Source organism: Coregonus clupeaformis, unplaced genomic scaffold, assembly GCF_020615455.1.
Source record: "Coregonus clupeaformis isolate EN_2021a unplaced genomic scaffold, ASM2061545v1 scaf0059, whole genome shotgun sequence".
Taxonomy (NCBI): domain Eukaryota; kingdom Metazoa; phylum Chordata; class Actinopteri; order Salmoniformes; family Salmonidae; genus Coregonus; species Coregonus clupeaformis.
In genome coordinates this window covers 62501-78106 of record NW_025533514.1, presented here as the reverse complement: position 1 = coordinate 78106, position 15606 = coordinate 62501, and the positions used below count along the sequence as shown (strand labels likewise).

General features: G+C 50.4%; 1 protein-coding gene across 1 annotated transcript in view; it reads left to right on the top strand.

The window, feature by feature from the left end:
• LOC121570999 (collagen alpha-1(I) chain-like) overlaps positions 1–13588 on the top strand; it is a 46669-nt gene extending 33081 nt beyond the window's left edge. Inside the window, exons 4-5 of the mRNA XM_045212878.1 lie at positions 11029–12674; positions 12769–13588. Coding sequence (XP_045068813.1) covers positions 11029–12674; positions 12769–13588 — 2466 coding nt within the window. The remainder of the gene's footprint in view (positions 1–11028; positions 12675–12768) is intronic.
• Positions 13589–15606: the final 2018 nt, after the last annotated feature.

Here is a 15606-nt window from a genome sequence, read left to right as displayed (position 1 = left end):
TAGCCAGGTATCTGGGGTCCCCCTGGTGGCCAAGGTGATAACTGCAGAGAGGGGGTGTCTCTAGGGGAGTTGGGACATGACAAAAGCACCCACACCTCTTCAACTGGCCATTCTGACAGTACACACACCTCTTCAACTGGCCATTCTGACAGTACACACACCTCTTCAACTGGCCATTCTGACAGTACACACACCTCTTCAACTGGCCATTCTGACAGTACACACACCTCTTCAACTGGCCATTCTGACAGTACACACAGCTGGACTTTACAGTAGAAGCAGCTTGCATGGGGGCACGCCACAACAACAACACGTTGAAAGAAAAATCACAGTGGGACGTTACAGTAGAAGCTATACCATCATTCAGCCAATAGAGGGAGGCAGCTCACTACACTCGTTCAGCAAACACCCAGTAATGGACCAGTTCCTGTTTCTAACACCCAGTAATGGACCAGTTCCTGTTTCTAACACCCAGTAATGGACCAGTTCCTGTTTCTAACACCCAGTAATGGACCAGTTCCTGTTTCTAACACCCAGTAATGGACCAGTTCCTGTTTCTAACACCCAGTAATGGACCAGTTCCTGTTTCTAACACCCAGTAATGGACCAGTTCCTGTTTCTAACGCCCAGTAATGGACCAGTTCCTGTTTCTAACACCCAGTAATGGACCAGTTCCTGTTTCTAACACCCAGTAGTGGACCAGTTCCTGTTTCTAACGCCCAGTAATGGACCAGTTCCTGTTTCTAACACCCAGTAATGGACCAGTTCCTGTTTCTAACACCCAGTAATGGACCAGTTCCTGTTTCTAACACCCAGTAGTGGACCAGTTCCTGTTTCTAACACCCAGTAATGGACCAGTTCCTGTTTCTAACACCCAGTAATGGACCAGTTCCTGTTTCTAACACCCAGTAGTGGACCAGTTCCTGTTTCTAACGCCCAGTAATGGACCAGTTCCTGTTTCTAACACCCAGTAATGGACCAGTTCCTGTTTCTAACACCCAGTAATGGACCAGTTCCTGTTTCTAACACCCAGTAATGGACCAGTTCCTGTTTCTAGCACCCAGTAATGGACCAGTTCCTGTTTCTAGCACCCAGTAATGGACCAGTTCCTGTTTCTAACACCCAATAATGGACCAGTTCCTGATTCTAACACCCAGTAATGGACCAGTTCCTGTTTCTAACACCCAGTAATGGACCAGTTCCTGTTTCTAACACCCAGTAATGGACCAGTTCCTGTTTCTAACACCCAGTAATGGACCAGTTCCTGTTTCTAACGCCCAGTAATGGACCAGTTCCTGTTTCTAACACCCAGTAATGGACCAGTTCCTGTTTCTAACACCCAGTAGTGGACCAGTTCCTGTTTCTAACACCCAGTAATGGACCAGTTCCTGTTTCTAACATAAACATTCAGCAAACACCCAGTAATGGACCAATTCACCCAGTAATGTATTGCATCAACCAATGGTTGCATGCCACGTTATCAACTGTGCAGTCGGCATCAGATGGCTATATCGTATTATGTGGTTAGTTGATATGTTAAATACCTATCTGGCCACTGTGAGATCTGGCATGCATCTGCAATGTAGTTGGGAAGGAAGTGGACCAGTGTGAAGCATTTAACAGAGTCCAAAAACGTGTAAGAACAGCAGTGTTCTAGAATACTGGACCGCTGACCTTTTTGCTGCTTTTGAATTCTCAGCGCAGCACAAAACAATTTCTCCAACTGTCAACACATTCAAATGAACAGAGGACATGTACGTGGAGCAGCGTTGGATGGGAATTTGGGGAGGTCAGCAGTCGGGATGTGCGTCCCCCGTGGACTGTGGTCTCAGAGCCGCGTATCTATGGCACAATGGAATGCCGGACTATCGCGTCTCTGGACTCTGATTTAGGCTTGAGGGGAGAGGTGGGTTCTTACCTTGAGGTTGAGGAGTGTTGAAGGTGTTTCAGGGTTCAGTCTGTCCGACGTCAACTCCAAATTCTCATCCAAGACAAACACCTGGTTCCTTCCCTCTTCATCCTCCTCTTCTAAGAGGGCAGAATGGTCACTCTCATCTTCACCCATCTCTTCTGCCTCCTCCTCCTTTCTACCTTCCTCCTCTTCTCTACCCTCCTCTTCCTCTCCATTCCACTCCCCCTCTTCTTCAGTCTGGGTACTGTGGGAGGTTTTTGATTGGCCATCTCTTTCCTTAGCCGCACTCTCATTGGCTGTTACCTCGACGTGACCGCCGACAGTTCCGAAAGGTTCCGAGGGGCAGGACTCCTCCGCTATGGTCACTATGGAAATGCTGACCACCTCCCCCTCTTCCTCCTCTCTGCCAAAAAACTCCTCACTGCATCCCTTTCTCCTTTCTTCCCCAGAGGAGGAAGAGCGGGAGGAGATTGAAGAGATGGAGGAGGAAGAGAGGGTGGAGGTGGTGGAGGAAGAGGGGGTGCTGGCTAGCAGCGGTCCCCCCATAGGGTCTCTCCTCCCTGGCAGGGGTGTAGCCGTGTTACCCCCTCTGGTCAACGGGGCCTGTTTCATCTCTAAACTAGACTTCTCTCCTATGGTCTTCAGATGAGAGAACAAGAGGGATGGGGCATCCTGGAGAAAGGAGAGAGGATAGACAGGGGTTAGCAGAATACAACTAGGATGAGTCCTCTAGCGACACAGACAGGGGCGAGATTGGGCTCCTAGATAGACAAGGAGAGGATAGAGGTGCGAAAAGGGGCTAGAAATTTGAGGAGTACTCCATCAAAAGGGCTGGGAGTTTGCTAACACAACACTACTCCCACTGTCTTCAGACTAGATAACAGGAGCGATGGGGTATCATGGATAAAACAAGGAGAAGATCACTTAGAAATTGGAGGAATACTTAATGATGCTGGGAGTTTTACCCTGTCAGTATGAATGAAATTAGAGGGTCCTGCCTTGATGACTACATTAGATGTACTATACTTGTCCTATAGATTTTTGCGGTCTTAAAATGTTTACTTGGAATAAACTGACAGCTAAAACACTCCTTGTGCCGGAATGAAATGTTAGCTAGCAACAGATCTACTTCTTGTAACTAGCTAGCCAACTAGCTACATACCTAATGTTGCTGTGTTCTAAGTTGTCATTTTACAGCATGCATTCATGGCATCACGTTTCTATAACTAAATAGTTATATATATATATTTTTTTTTTAAGACTTCACCTGATTGTAGTTTTTCAGACGGAGATCTCTCGGGATGTCACTAGCTATCTACTACATTAGCTACGGATAACGTGATTGGCAGACGTGATCAGCAGAGATAGTGCCATGATAGATAGTACACGAGTTTTGATTGGTTTACAGTTTAGTACTCGGCGGCGTTTGCCTGGCCAGCTAGCGAACATAACAGTAAGTATTTTTCTAAAAATGTGCAAGATTTGACATTGCCAAAAAACGGAAGTGTTCAGAATAAATAAATATACACAATGTTAAAACCAGCTCCTCCCTCGACAAAGATCGATCATCTCGAAAACTAAAGCAGATAACTTGCTACGGCCCACCACTTGTCATAGTTAGCTAGCTAGCTTCACACACAGTTGATGGTCGTTGCTAAGTTACCTCACTTTGCCCCCCCACACACAAACGTTAGCTAGCTAGCTCTCAAACTTCTGAATTCGTTGACACTTTTATCCTTAATGCTTCAACTACAACCAGTAACCTGCAAAAGTATTTAAATACCCACCACGTGTTAAACTAACACACAATTAAAAAGCAAACTCACCTTCGACAAAACAGAGAGCCCTTGTTGCTAGTGACTTACTAACGTTACTATTGCCGTGGCGTCTTGTCCTGTCTTTGCACTCAAAATAAAGGTGATTTTGAAGACTTTTCACCACTAAAATACGTTTATCGCATCCTGACAACCTTTCATCAGATGGCGAGATACACGCAGACTGCTGATATCAACATGAAACGTTAAAACCGGTCGGAGAAAGAGGCACTTTTCCGTCTCTCCTGTAAGAGAGATCAAACTGTTTGGCGCGCTGTGATGACGTCCGGCCGGTTTCACTCTCCCTGGCGCCTTATTATGACTCATTCGTTTACTGGGAATTTTTCGGGGAAGCTTGGCAAATTAGATTTCAACTAAATATTTTATGATATATGGCGAAAAAAAAAAAAAAGTTTGGTAATCAGAGAAATAATATGTCCAGATTTCATAGTTATCTGACAAATGAATGAAGCTGAAAAACGTTATTTGGAAGAATATCAATTATCATCACACGCTCACATTCAGATGTGATCCACCGTGGCTGCAAGGCTCATACATAACATTATTATGACCAAATATATCTATCATAATCAAAACTACTCATACATATAAATGATGCAAATCACTGTCTGAGAGCGAGAGCAGTATTGGAGAGAGGAATACATTGTTTGTATCAATTTGTAAGTCGCTCTGGATAAGAGCGTCTGCTAAATGACGAAAATGTAAATGTAAATGTATTGTTATTTATTACATTTAACAAACAAATATAATACATAGAGGCTTTTTTAAATAATTATTTTAAGAATGGAATGTTTCTGTTGAAAACAGGGTTTTAAGAAAATACCTTGTCAAAACATCTATGTCTGAAATAGCCCCCTATTCCTTGAATAGGGCTCTGGTCAAAAGTAGTGCACTATAAAGGTGCCATTTCAGACACAGACATCTTCTCTAAAAAAGGATAGTGGTTCAGGTATACACACCAATTAATCGTATTTTTATTTAAATACAACGTCATTCATCAAATATACAAAACAAATCTAGCCTGGTCCCAGATCAGTTTGTGCTTCAGTCAACCTGTCCTGTCTAGGTCTGTCCTGTCTAGGTCTGTCCTGTCTAGGTCTGTCCTGTCTAGGTCTGTCCTGTCTAGGTCTGTCCTGTCTAGGTCTGTCCTGTCTAGGTCTGTCCTGTCTAGGTCTGTCCTGTCTAGGTCTGTCCTGTCTAGGTCTGTCCTGTCTAGGTCTGTCCTGTCTAGGTCTGTCCTGTCTAGGTCTTCCTGGGCCCGTATTCATAAAGCATCAGAGTAGGAGTGCTGATTTAGGATCAGTTTAGCCTTTTAGATCACCATGGCTGCGTTTACAAGGGCAGTCCAATTCTGATCTATTTGGCAATAATTGGTCTTTTGACAGATCAGATCTTTTGCCAATAATTGGGCAAAAGATCAGAATTGGCTGCCTGTATTAATGTAGCCAATGAATGAGCTTATATGGACAGAGGGGACCTGATTCTAGACCAGCACTCCTATTCTGATACGTTTTGTGAATATGGGCCCAGGTCATGACAAAAAACGATCTGGGATAAGGCTATAGAGAAACCACAGCCAGATAGAACTACATTATGGCATTCAGGCCAAAGAGTTCAATCTTGGTTTCATCAGACCAGAGACTATTGTTTCTCATGGTCTGAGAGTCCTTTAGGTGCCTTTTTGCCAGGTTGTAAGGCAACAAATTAGAAAAAATGCCAAGGGGGGGTGAATTCTTTCGCAAGCCACTGTATGCTGTAGTGTTAAGATTTCCCTTCAGTGGAACTAAGTGGCCAGAACCATGAAAAACAGCCCAAGACTATTATTCCTCCTCCACCAAACGTTACAGTTGGCACTATGCATTCGGGCAGGTATCGTTCTCCTGGCATCCGCCAAACCCAGATTCGTCCGTCGGACTGCCAAATGGTGAAGCGTGATTCTTCACTCCAGAGAACTAGTTTCCACTGCTCCAGAGTCCAATGGCGGCGAGCTTTCCACCCCTCCAGCCGACGCTTGGCATTGTGCATGGTGATCTTAGGCTTGTGTGCGGCTGCTCGGCCACGGAAACCCATTTCATGAAGCTCCTGACGAACAGTTCTTGTGCTGACGTTGCTTCCAGAGACAGTTTGGAACTTTGGTAGTGAGTGTTGCAACCGAGGACAGATGATCTTTACGTGCTATGTGCTTCAGCACTCGACGGTACCGTTCTGTGAGCTTGTGTGGCCTACCACTTTGCAACTGAGCCGTTGTTGCTCCTAGAAGTTTCCACTTCACAATCACATCACTTACAGTTGACCAAGGCAGCTCTAGCAGGGCAGAAATTTTACGAACTGACTTGTTGGTAAGGTGGCATCCTATGACGGTGCCACGTTGAAAGTCACTGAGCTCTTCAGTAAGGCAATTCTTCTGCCAATGTTTGTCTATGGAGATTGCATGGCTATGTACCCGATTTTATACACCTGTCAGCAACAGTTGTGGCTGAAATAGCCGAATCCACTAATTTGAAGGTGTGCCCACATACTTTTGTATATATAGTGTATAAAGTTACATCATACTGTCTAAAAGCACCAGCTCTTCATGTGGGGTAAATTGCCAAATGTGACCCACTAGGTTGATTTATCCAAAAAGCTTTATAAAGGGTGTCATCTATGTCAACACAAACTGGAGCCGTCTATTTACAAACCAAAGACCAATGAGGCCATAATGAGCTGCTGGCACTAAGACCACACTCAATGAGCTGTATAAGGCCATAATGAGCTGTATAAGGCCATAATGAGCTGTATAAGGCCATAATGAGCTGTATAAGGCCATCATGAGCTGTATAAGGCCATAATGAGCTGCTGGCACTAAGACCACACTCAATGAGCTGTATAAGGCCATGATGAGCTGTATAAGGCCATAATGAGCTGTATAAGGCCATAATGAGCTGTATAAGGCCATCATGAGCTGTATAAGGCCATAATGAGCTGCTGGCACTAAGACCACACTCAATGAGCTGTATAAGGCCATAATGAACTGTATAAGGCCATAATGAGCTGTATAAGTCCATAATGAGCTGTATAAGGCCATAATGAGCTGTATAAGGCCAAACAAGAAAATGCTCATCCTGAAGCGGCGCTCCTGGTGGCCGGGAAACGTATCCGTTTTACCTAATTTCACATGTGCAACCAGAGGAAAAAAAAACTCTAGACCACCTTTACTCCACACACAGAGACGCATACAAAGCTCTCCCACGCCCTCCATTTGGAAAATCTGACCATAATTATATCCTCCTGATTCCTGCTTACAAGCAAAAACTAAAGCAGGAAGTACCAGTGACTCGCTCAATACGGAAGTGGCCAGATGACACAGATTTTTATTTTATTTTATTTTACCTTTATTTAAAGTCAAGTCAGTTAAGAAGAAATTCTTTTTTTCAATGACTGCATGTTACGCTACAGGACTGTTTTGCTAGCACAGATTGGAATATGTTACGGGATTCATCCAATGGCATTGAGGAGTATATCACCTCAGTCACTGGCTTCATCAATAAGTGTATCGATGACGTCGTCCCCACAGTGACTGTAAGTACATACCCCAACCAGAAGCCATGGATTACAGGCAACATCCGCACTGAGCTAAAGGGTAGAGCTGCCGCTTTTAAGGAGCGGGACTCTAATCCGGACGCTTATAAGAAATCCCGCCCTCAGATTAACCATCAAACAGGCAAAGCGTCAATACAGGACTAAGATTGAATCCTACTACACCGGCTCTGACGCTCGTCGGATGTGGCAGGGCTTGCAAACTATTATGGACTACAGAGCGAAACCCAGCCGCGAGCTGCCCAGTGACACGAGCCTACCAGATGGGCTAAATGCCTTTTATGCTTGCTTCGAGGCAAGCAACACTGAAGCATGCATGAGAGCACCAGCTGTTCCAGATGACAGTGTGATCACGCTCTCCGTAGCCAATGTAAGCAAGACCTTTAAACAGGTCAACATTCATGAGGCCGTGGGTCCCTGTGCCCAAGAAAGCGAAGGTAGCCTGCCTAAATGACTACCGCCCGTAGCACTCACGTCGGTAGCCATGAAGTGCTTTGAAAGGCTGGTCATGGCTCACATCAACACCATCATCCCGGAAACCCTAGACCCACTTAAATTTGCATACCGCCCCAACATATGAACAGATGACGCAATCTCAATCGCACTCCACACTGCCCTTTCCCACCTGGACAAAAGGAACACCTATGTGAGAATGCTGTTAATTGACTACAGCTCAGTGTTCAACACCATGGTGCCCACAACGCTAATCACTAAGCTAAGGACCCTGGGACTAAACACCTCCCTCTGCAACTGGATCCTGGACTTCCTGACGGGGCGCCCCCAGGTGGTAAGGGTAGGTAACAACACATCTGCCACGCTGATCCTCAACACGGGGGCCCCTCAGGGGTGCATGCTCACTCCCCTCCTGTACTCCCTGTTCACCCATGACTGCATGGCCAGGCTCGACTCCAACACCATCATTAAGTTTGCCGACGACACAACAGTGGTAGGCCAGATCACCGACTACGATGAGACAGCCTATAGGGAGGAGGTCAGAGACCTGGCCGTGTGGTGCCAGGATAACAACCTCAGGAAAAGGAGGACCAAACACGCCCCCATTCAAATCGACGGGGCTGTAGTGGAGCGGGTCGAGAGTGTCAAGTTCCCTGGTGTCCACATCACCAGCAAACTATCATGGTCCAAACACACCAAGAAAGTTGTGAAGAGGGCACGACAAAACCTATTCCCCCTCAGGAGACTGAAAAGATTTGGCAAGGGTCCCCAGATCCTCAAAAAGTTCTACAGCTGCACCATCGAGAGCATCCAGACCAGTTGCTTCACCGCCTGGTATGGCAACTGCTCGGCATCCGACCATAAGGCGCTACAGAGGGCAGTGTGTACGGCCCAGTACATCACTGGGGCCAAGCTTCCTGCCATCCAGGACCTATATACTAGGCGGTGTCAGAGGAAGGCCCAAAACATTATCAAAGACTCCAGTCACCCAAGTCATAGACTGTTCTCTCTGCTACCGCACGGCAAGTGGTACCGGAGCGCCAAGTCTAGGTCCAAAAGGCTCCTTAACAGCTTCTACCCCCAAGCCACTAGACCCCATCACAACACAGCTCTACAAGACCCCATCACAACACAGCTCTACTAGACCCCATCACAACACAGCTCTACTAGACCCCATCACAACACAGCTCTACTAGACCCCATCACAACACAGCTCTACTAGACCCCATCACAACACAGCTCTACTAGACCCCATCACAACACAGCTCTACTAGACCCCATCACAACACAGCTCTACTAGACCCGGCCCATCACAACACAGCTCTACTAGACCCCATCACAACACAGCTCTACTAGACCCCATCACAACACAGCTCTACTAGACCCGGCCCATCACAACACAGCTCTACTAGACCCCATCACAACACAGCTCTACTAGACCCCCATCACAACACAGCTCTACTAGACCCCATCACAACACAGCTCTACTAGACCCCATCACAACACAGCTCTACTAGACCCGGCCCATCACAACACAGCTCTACTAGACCCCATCACAACACAGCTCTACTAGACCCCATCACAACACAGCTCTACTAGACCCCATCACAACACAGCTCTACTAGACCCCATCACAACACAGCTCTACTAGACCCGCCCCATCACAACACAGCTCTACTAGACCCCATCACAACACAGCTCTACTAGACCCGGCCCATCACAACACAGCTCTACTAGACCCCCATCACAACACAGCTCTACTAGACCCCCATCACAACACAGCTCTACTAGACCCCATCACAACACATCTCTACTAGACCCCATCACAACACAGCTCTACTAGACCCGGCCCATCACAACACAGCTCTACTAGACCCGGCCCATCACAACACAGCTCTACTAGACCCCATCACAACACAGCTCTACTAGACCCCATCACAACACAGCACTACTAGACCCGGCCCATCACAACACAGCTCTACTAGACCCCATCACAACACAGCTCTACTAGACCCCATCACAACACAGCTCTACTAGACCCCATCACAACACAGCTCTACTAGACCCATCACAACACAGCTCTACTAGACCCCATCACAACACAGCTCTACTAGACCCCATCACAACACAGCTCTACTAGACCCCATCACAACACAGCTCTACTAGACCCGGCCCATCACAACATTAACACTATGCCATCCAATTGCAGTCGCTGTACTCATAATATACAGGAGAACTATCGCCTTATGGTGAGGATAGCCGTGTTGCAAGCACAGCTTCAGTTTCAATCGTAAGGGCAATTTAAGTGTAGGAAAGGATGAAACAGCGTCTGTGCCACCAGTAAGTACAGATAGTAGTATAGATCCCCTCGCACAGTCCCCACAGCCAGGCAATTTTCTCAAGGCTTCTGAAATAAATGCTGTCGGCATGCTCAACCGGTGTCGCTCATTCAGCCGACATAAACTTTTAACCGGTTCTCCCCACTAAGCAATGGGTCGGAGTCAGAGGCCGAGCCTTCTCAGGTCTCTCCTCCACCCGTTACGGGGTCTGACCCTCCGAAGACTCCCACCAATAGCTCTGACAAATTGAAAACCCAAAACCCTAGTCATAGGCGACTCCATTACCCGCAATATTAGACTTAAAAATAATCATCCAGCGATCGTACACTGTTTACCAGGGTGCAGGGCTACCGACAGAAAGGCTAATCTGAAGATGGTGCTGACTAAGGCTAAAACTGGTGAAAGAAAGAAGGAAAGATGAAAGGGAGAGATGATTTAGGGTGGAGAGAGAGAGAGAGAGAGAGGGAAGGAGAGATGACCTAGGGAAGGAGAGAGAGAGAGAGAGGGAAGGAGAGATGATCTAGGGAGGGAGAGAGAGAGAGAGAGAGAGGATGTGGTATGTTATCTGTCTAGTGATTTAATGTTTCAACACCTGCTTTCTCCTGACGAGGTGTTAGGATATCTGGGAAGAACACACGCATACCTGAAAAGGTAGAAGGAAGAACATCTGGGAAAGTCATGATTGATACTCTGCTGTGTGTGTGTGTGTGTGTGTGTGTGTGTGTGTGTGTGTGTGTGTGTGTGTGTGTGTGGTTAAAATATGTCTGAGAAGAGCATAATTGATACTCTGTTCTCTGCTAAACACAGATTCCACTGTTTTAATACACACACTCAAATGTATGATTAGTTATTAAACCCGGCTAGCTAAACCTTGTCAGCCTGTTATTAGGATACTTCTCTGTTGTTCCAGAGGTTGGCAGCCTGGGCAGACCTGGGCAGACCTGGGCAGACCTGGGGAGACCTGGGCAGACCTGGGGAGACCTGGGGAGACCTGGGGAGACCTGGGGAGACCTGGGCAGACCTGGGCAGACCTGGGCTAGACCTGGGAGACCTGGGGAGACCTGGGCAGACCTGGGCAGACCTGGGCAGACCTGGGGAGACCTGGGGAGACCTGGGCAGACCTGGGCAGACCTGGGCAGACCTGGGGAGACCTGGGGAGACCTGGGCAGACCTGGGCAGACCTGGGCAGACCTGGGGAGACCTGGGGAGACCTGGGGAGACCTGGGGAGACCTGGGCAGACCTGGGGAGACCTGGGGAGACCTGGGCAGACCTGGGCAGACCTGGGCAGACCTGGGGAGACCTGGGCAGACCTGGGCAGACCTGGGCAGACCTGGGCAGACCTGGGGAGACCTGGGGAGACCTGGGGAGACCTGGGGAGACCTGGGCAGACCTGGGCAGACCTGGGGAGACCTGGGCAGACCTGGGCAGACCTGGGCAGACCTGGGGAGACCTGGGCAGACCTGGGCAGACCTGGGGAGACCTGGGGAGACCTGGGGAGACCTGGGGAGACCTGGGCAGACCTGGGGAGACCTGGGCAGACCTGGGCAGACCTGGGGAGACCTGGGGAGACCTGGGCAGACCTGGGCAGACCTGGGGAGACCTGGGGAGACCTGGGGAGACCTGGGCAGACCTGGGCAGACCTGGGGAGACCTGGGGAGACCTGGGGAGACCTGGGCAGACCTGGGGAGACCTGGGGCAGACCTGGGCAGACCTGGGGAGACCTGGGGAGACCTGGGGAGACCTGGGCAGACCTGGGCAGACCTGGGCAGACCTGGGGAGACCTGGGCAGACCTGGGCAGACCTGGGCAGACCTGGGGAGACCTGGGGAGACCTGGGCAGACCTGGGCAGACCTGGGGAGACCTGGGGAGACCTGGGGAGACCTGGGCAGACCTGGGCAGACCTGGGGAGACCTGGGGAGACCTGGGGAGACCTGGGCAGACCTGGGGAGACCTGGGCAGACCTGGGCAGACCTGGGGAGACCTGGGCAGACCTGGGGAGACCTGGGCAGACCTGGGCAGACCTGGGCAGACCTGGGGAGACCTGGGGAGACCTGGGCAGACCTGGGGAGACCTGGGGAGACCTGGGGAGACCTGGGCAGACCTGGGCAGACCTGGGCAGACCTGGGGAGACCTGGGGAGACCTGGGGAGACCTGGGGAGACCTGGGGAGACCTGGGGAGACCTGGGCAGACCTGGGGAGACCTGGGGAGACCTGGGGAGACCTGGGGAGACCTGGGCAGACCTGGGGAGACCTGGGCAGACCTGGGCAGACCTGGGCAGACCTGGGGAGACCTGGGGAGACCTGGGGAGACCTGGGCAGACCTGGGGAGACCTGGGGAGACCTGGGGAGACCTGGGGAGACCTGGGCAGACCTGGGCAGACCTGGGGAGACCTGGGGAGACCTGGGCAGACCTGGGCAGACCTGGGGAGACCTGGGCAGACCTGGGGAGACCTGGGGAGACCTGGGCAGACCTGGGCAGACCTGGGCAGACCTAGGGAGACCTGGGGAGACCTGGGCAGACCTGGGGAGACCTGGGGAGACCTGGGGAGACCTGGGCAGACCTAGGGAGACCTGGGCAGACCTGGGGAGACCTGGGCAGACCTGGGCAGACCTGGGCAGACCTGGGCAGACCTAGGGAGACCTGGGCAGACCTGGGGAGACCTGGGCAGACCTGGGGAGACCTGGGGAGACCTGGGGAGACCTGGGGAGACCTGGGGAGACCTGGGCAGACCTGGGCAGACCTGGGGAGACCTGGGGAGACCTGGGCAGACCTGGGGAGACCTGGGGGGACCTGGGCAGACCTGGGGAGACCTGGGGAGACCTGGGGAGACCTGGGCAGACCTGGGGAGACCTGGGCAGACCTGGGCAGACCTGGGCAGACCTGGGGAGACCTGGGGAGACCTGGGGAGACCTGGGCAGACCTGGGGAGACCTGGGGAGACCTGGGGAGACCTGGGCAGACCTGGGCAGACCTGGGGAGACCTGGGGAGACCTGGGCAGACCTGGGCAGACCTGGGCAGACCTGGGCAGACCTGGGCAGACCTGGGGAGACCTGGGCAGACCTGGGGAGACCTGGGGAGACCTGGGGAGACCTGGGCAGACCTAGGGAGACCTGGGCAGACCTGGGGAGACCTGGGGAGACCTGGGGAGACCTGGGCAGACCTGGGGAGACCTGGGGAGACCTGGGGAGACCTGGGCAGACCTGGGCAGACCTGGGGAGACCTGGGGAGACCTGGGCAGACCTGGGCAGACCTGGGCAGACCTGGGCAGACCTGGGCAGACCTAGGGAGACCTGGGCAGACCTGGGGAGACCTGGGCAGACCTGGGCAGACCTGGGAGACCTGGGGCAGACCTGGGGAGACCTGGGGCAGACCTGGGCGAGACCTGGGCGCAGACCTGGAGAGACCTGGAGAGACCTGGGCAGACCTGGGGAGACCTGGGGAGACCTGGGGAGACCTGGGCAGACCTAGGGAGACCTGGGGAGACATGGGGAGACCTGGGCAGACCTGGGGAGACCTGGGGAGACATGGGGAGACCTGGGCAGACCTGGGGAGACCTGGGGAGACCTGGGGACACACTATACACATCTCAGTGTGTGTGTGTGTGTGTGTGTGTGTGTGTGTGTGTGTGTGTGTGTGTGTGTGTGTGTGTGTGTGTGTGTGTGTGTGTGTGTGTGTGTGTGTGTGTGTGTGTGTGTGTGTGTGTGTGTGTGTCTAAACCAGCAGCTGGACTATCTCATAGGAGTGACCCTGGCTGTTAACCCCATAATTGCCTAATTACCTTATTGTGGAAATGACTGTGTGTGAGTGTGTGTATGTGTGTGTGTGTGTGTATGTGTGTGTGTGTGTGTGTATGTGTGTGTGTGTGTGTGTGTATGAGGGGTGATAAAGGTCATAAATGAATCGAAGGGGGCGACTGAAAGCTGTTCGTCAGGAGGAAGCATGCCCCCCCACACACATGCAGCAGGGAAGCACGCTGCATTGCCCCCCCACACACGCTTTACTGAACGCCTTACTAACACCTTGTTTAAATATATATATATTTCCAATACATGGAGTCACAGTCTCGAACTGAATGGCCTCGTTTCCAGTTGTGATGTAACTTAAGCATTACCATGATCGTACCAGTTGTGATGTAACTTAAGCATTACCATGATCGTACCAGTTGCATCGTTATTTACTAGCCAACTTTCTGAGTGTTTTCCAAACAAGCACAGAGTGAACGTTTGCTAAGTGCGTTGTTAGACCATGTGTCGATACCGATAGGATTGAAAGTAAAGCAACGCTGCTCTCGGATCAGCCTTCTCCCTTCAAATCTTACCTTAACATTATTCCACAATACTGACGACAGATGAGCTCCTAGAGATCAGCTCTCTCGCTCTCTCCCGCTCTCTCTCTCGCTCTCTCTCCCGCTCTCCCTCCCGCTTTCCCTCTCTCCCTCCCTCCCTCTCTCCCTCCCTCCCTCCCTCCCGCTCTCCCTCCCTCCCTCTCCCCCTCCCTCTCTCCCTCCCTCCCTCTCCCCCTCCTCTCTCCCTCCCTCCCTCCCGCTCTCCCTCCCTCTCTCCCCCTCCCTCCCCCTCCCTCCCTCTCCCTCCCTCCCTCCCGCTCTCCCTCCCTCCCTCTCCCTCCCGCTCTCCCGCTCTCCCTCCCTCTCTCCCTCCCTCCCTCCCTCCCTCTCTCCCCCTCTCCCCCTCTCTCCCTCTCTCCCTCTCCCTCTCCCTCTCCCTCTACTCAATTTCAATTCAATTTAAGGGGCTTCATTGGCATTGGTATGTTAACATTGCCAAAGCAAGTGAAATAGATAATAAACAAAAGTGAAATAAACAATAAAAAATGAACAGTAAACATTACACTCACAAACGTTTCAAAGGAATAGAGACATTTCAAATGTCATATTATGTCTATATACAGTGTTGTAATGATGTGCAAAAAGTTAAAGTACAAAAGGGAAAATAAATAAACATAAATATAGGTTGTATTTACAATGGTGTTTGTTCTTCACTGGTTGCCCTTTTCTTGTGGCAACAGGTCACAAATCTTGCTGCTGTGATGGCAAACTGTGGTATTTCACCCAGTAGATAAGGGAGTTTATCAAAATTGGGTTTGTTTTCAAATTCTTTGTGGGTCTCTGTAATCTGAGAGAAATATGTGTCTCTAATATGGTCATACATTTAATCTCTCTCTCTCCTCCTCCTCCCCTTTATAGGTCAGTGTGTAAAAGCATTCCATTCTGGAAGGTACAGGGATGTTCCAGAATGGTAGATAGCATTCCATTTCAGAACTACAATCTAGAACCTCCTGCCTTGTTTAAGATTTAAAGTGGAACTGACAGCATTTGATCATCCTTGCATGTTCCGTTAAAGAGGTATTGACGGTCAAAGTCAGAATCTTTAATAAAAAGCTAACTTCACCGCACCGCCTGCCAATGCATTCTTGTCCCAACCCACGTTTTGACAACTGAATGGGAACATTTGATCGATGTCAAATGC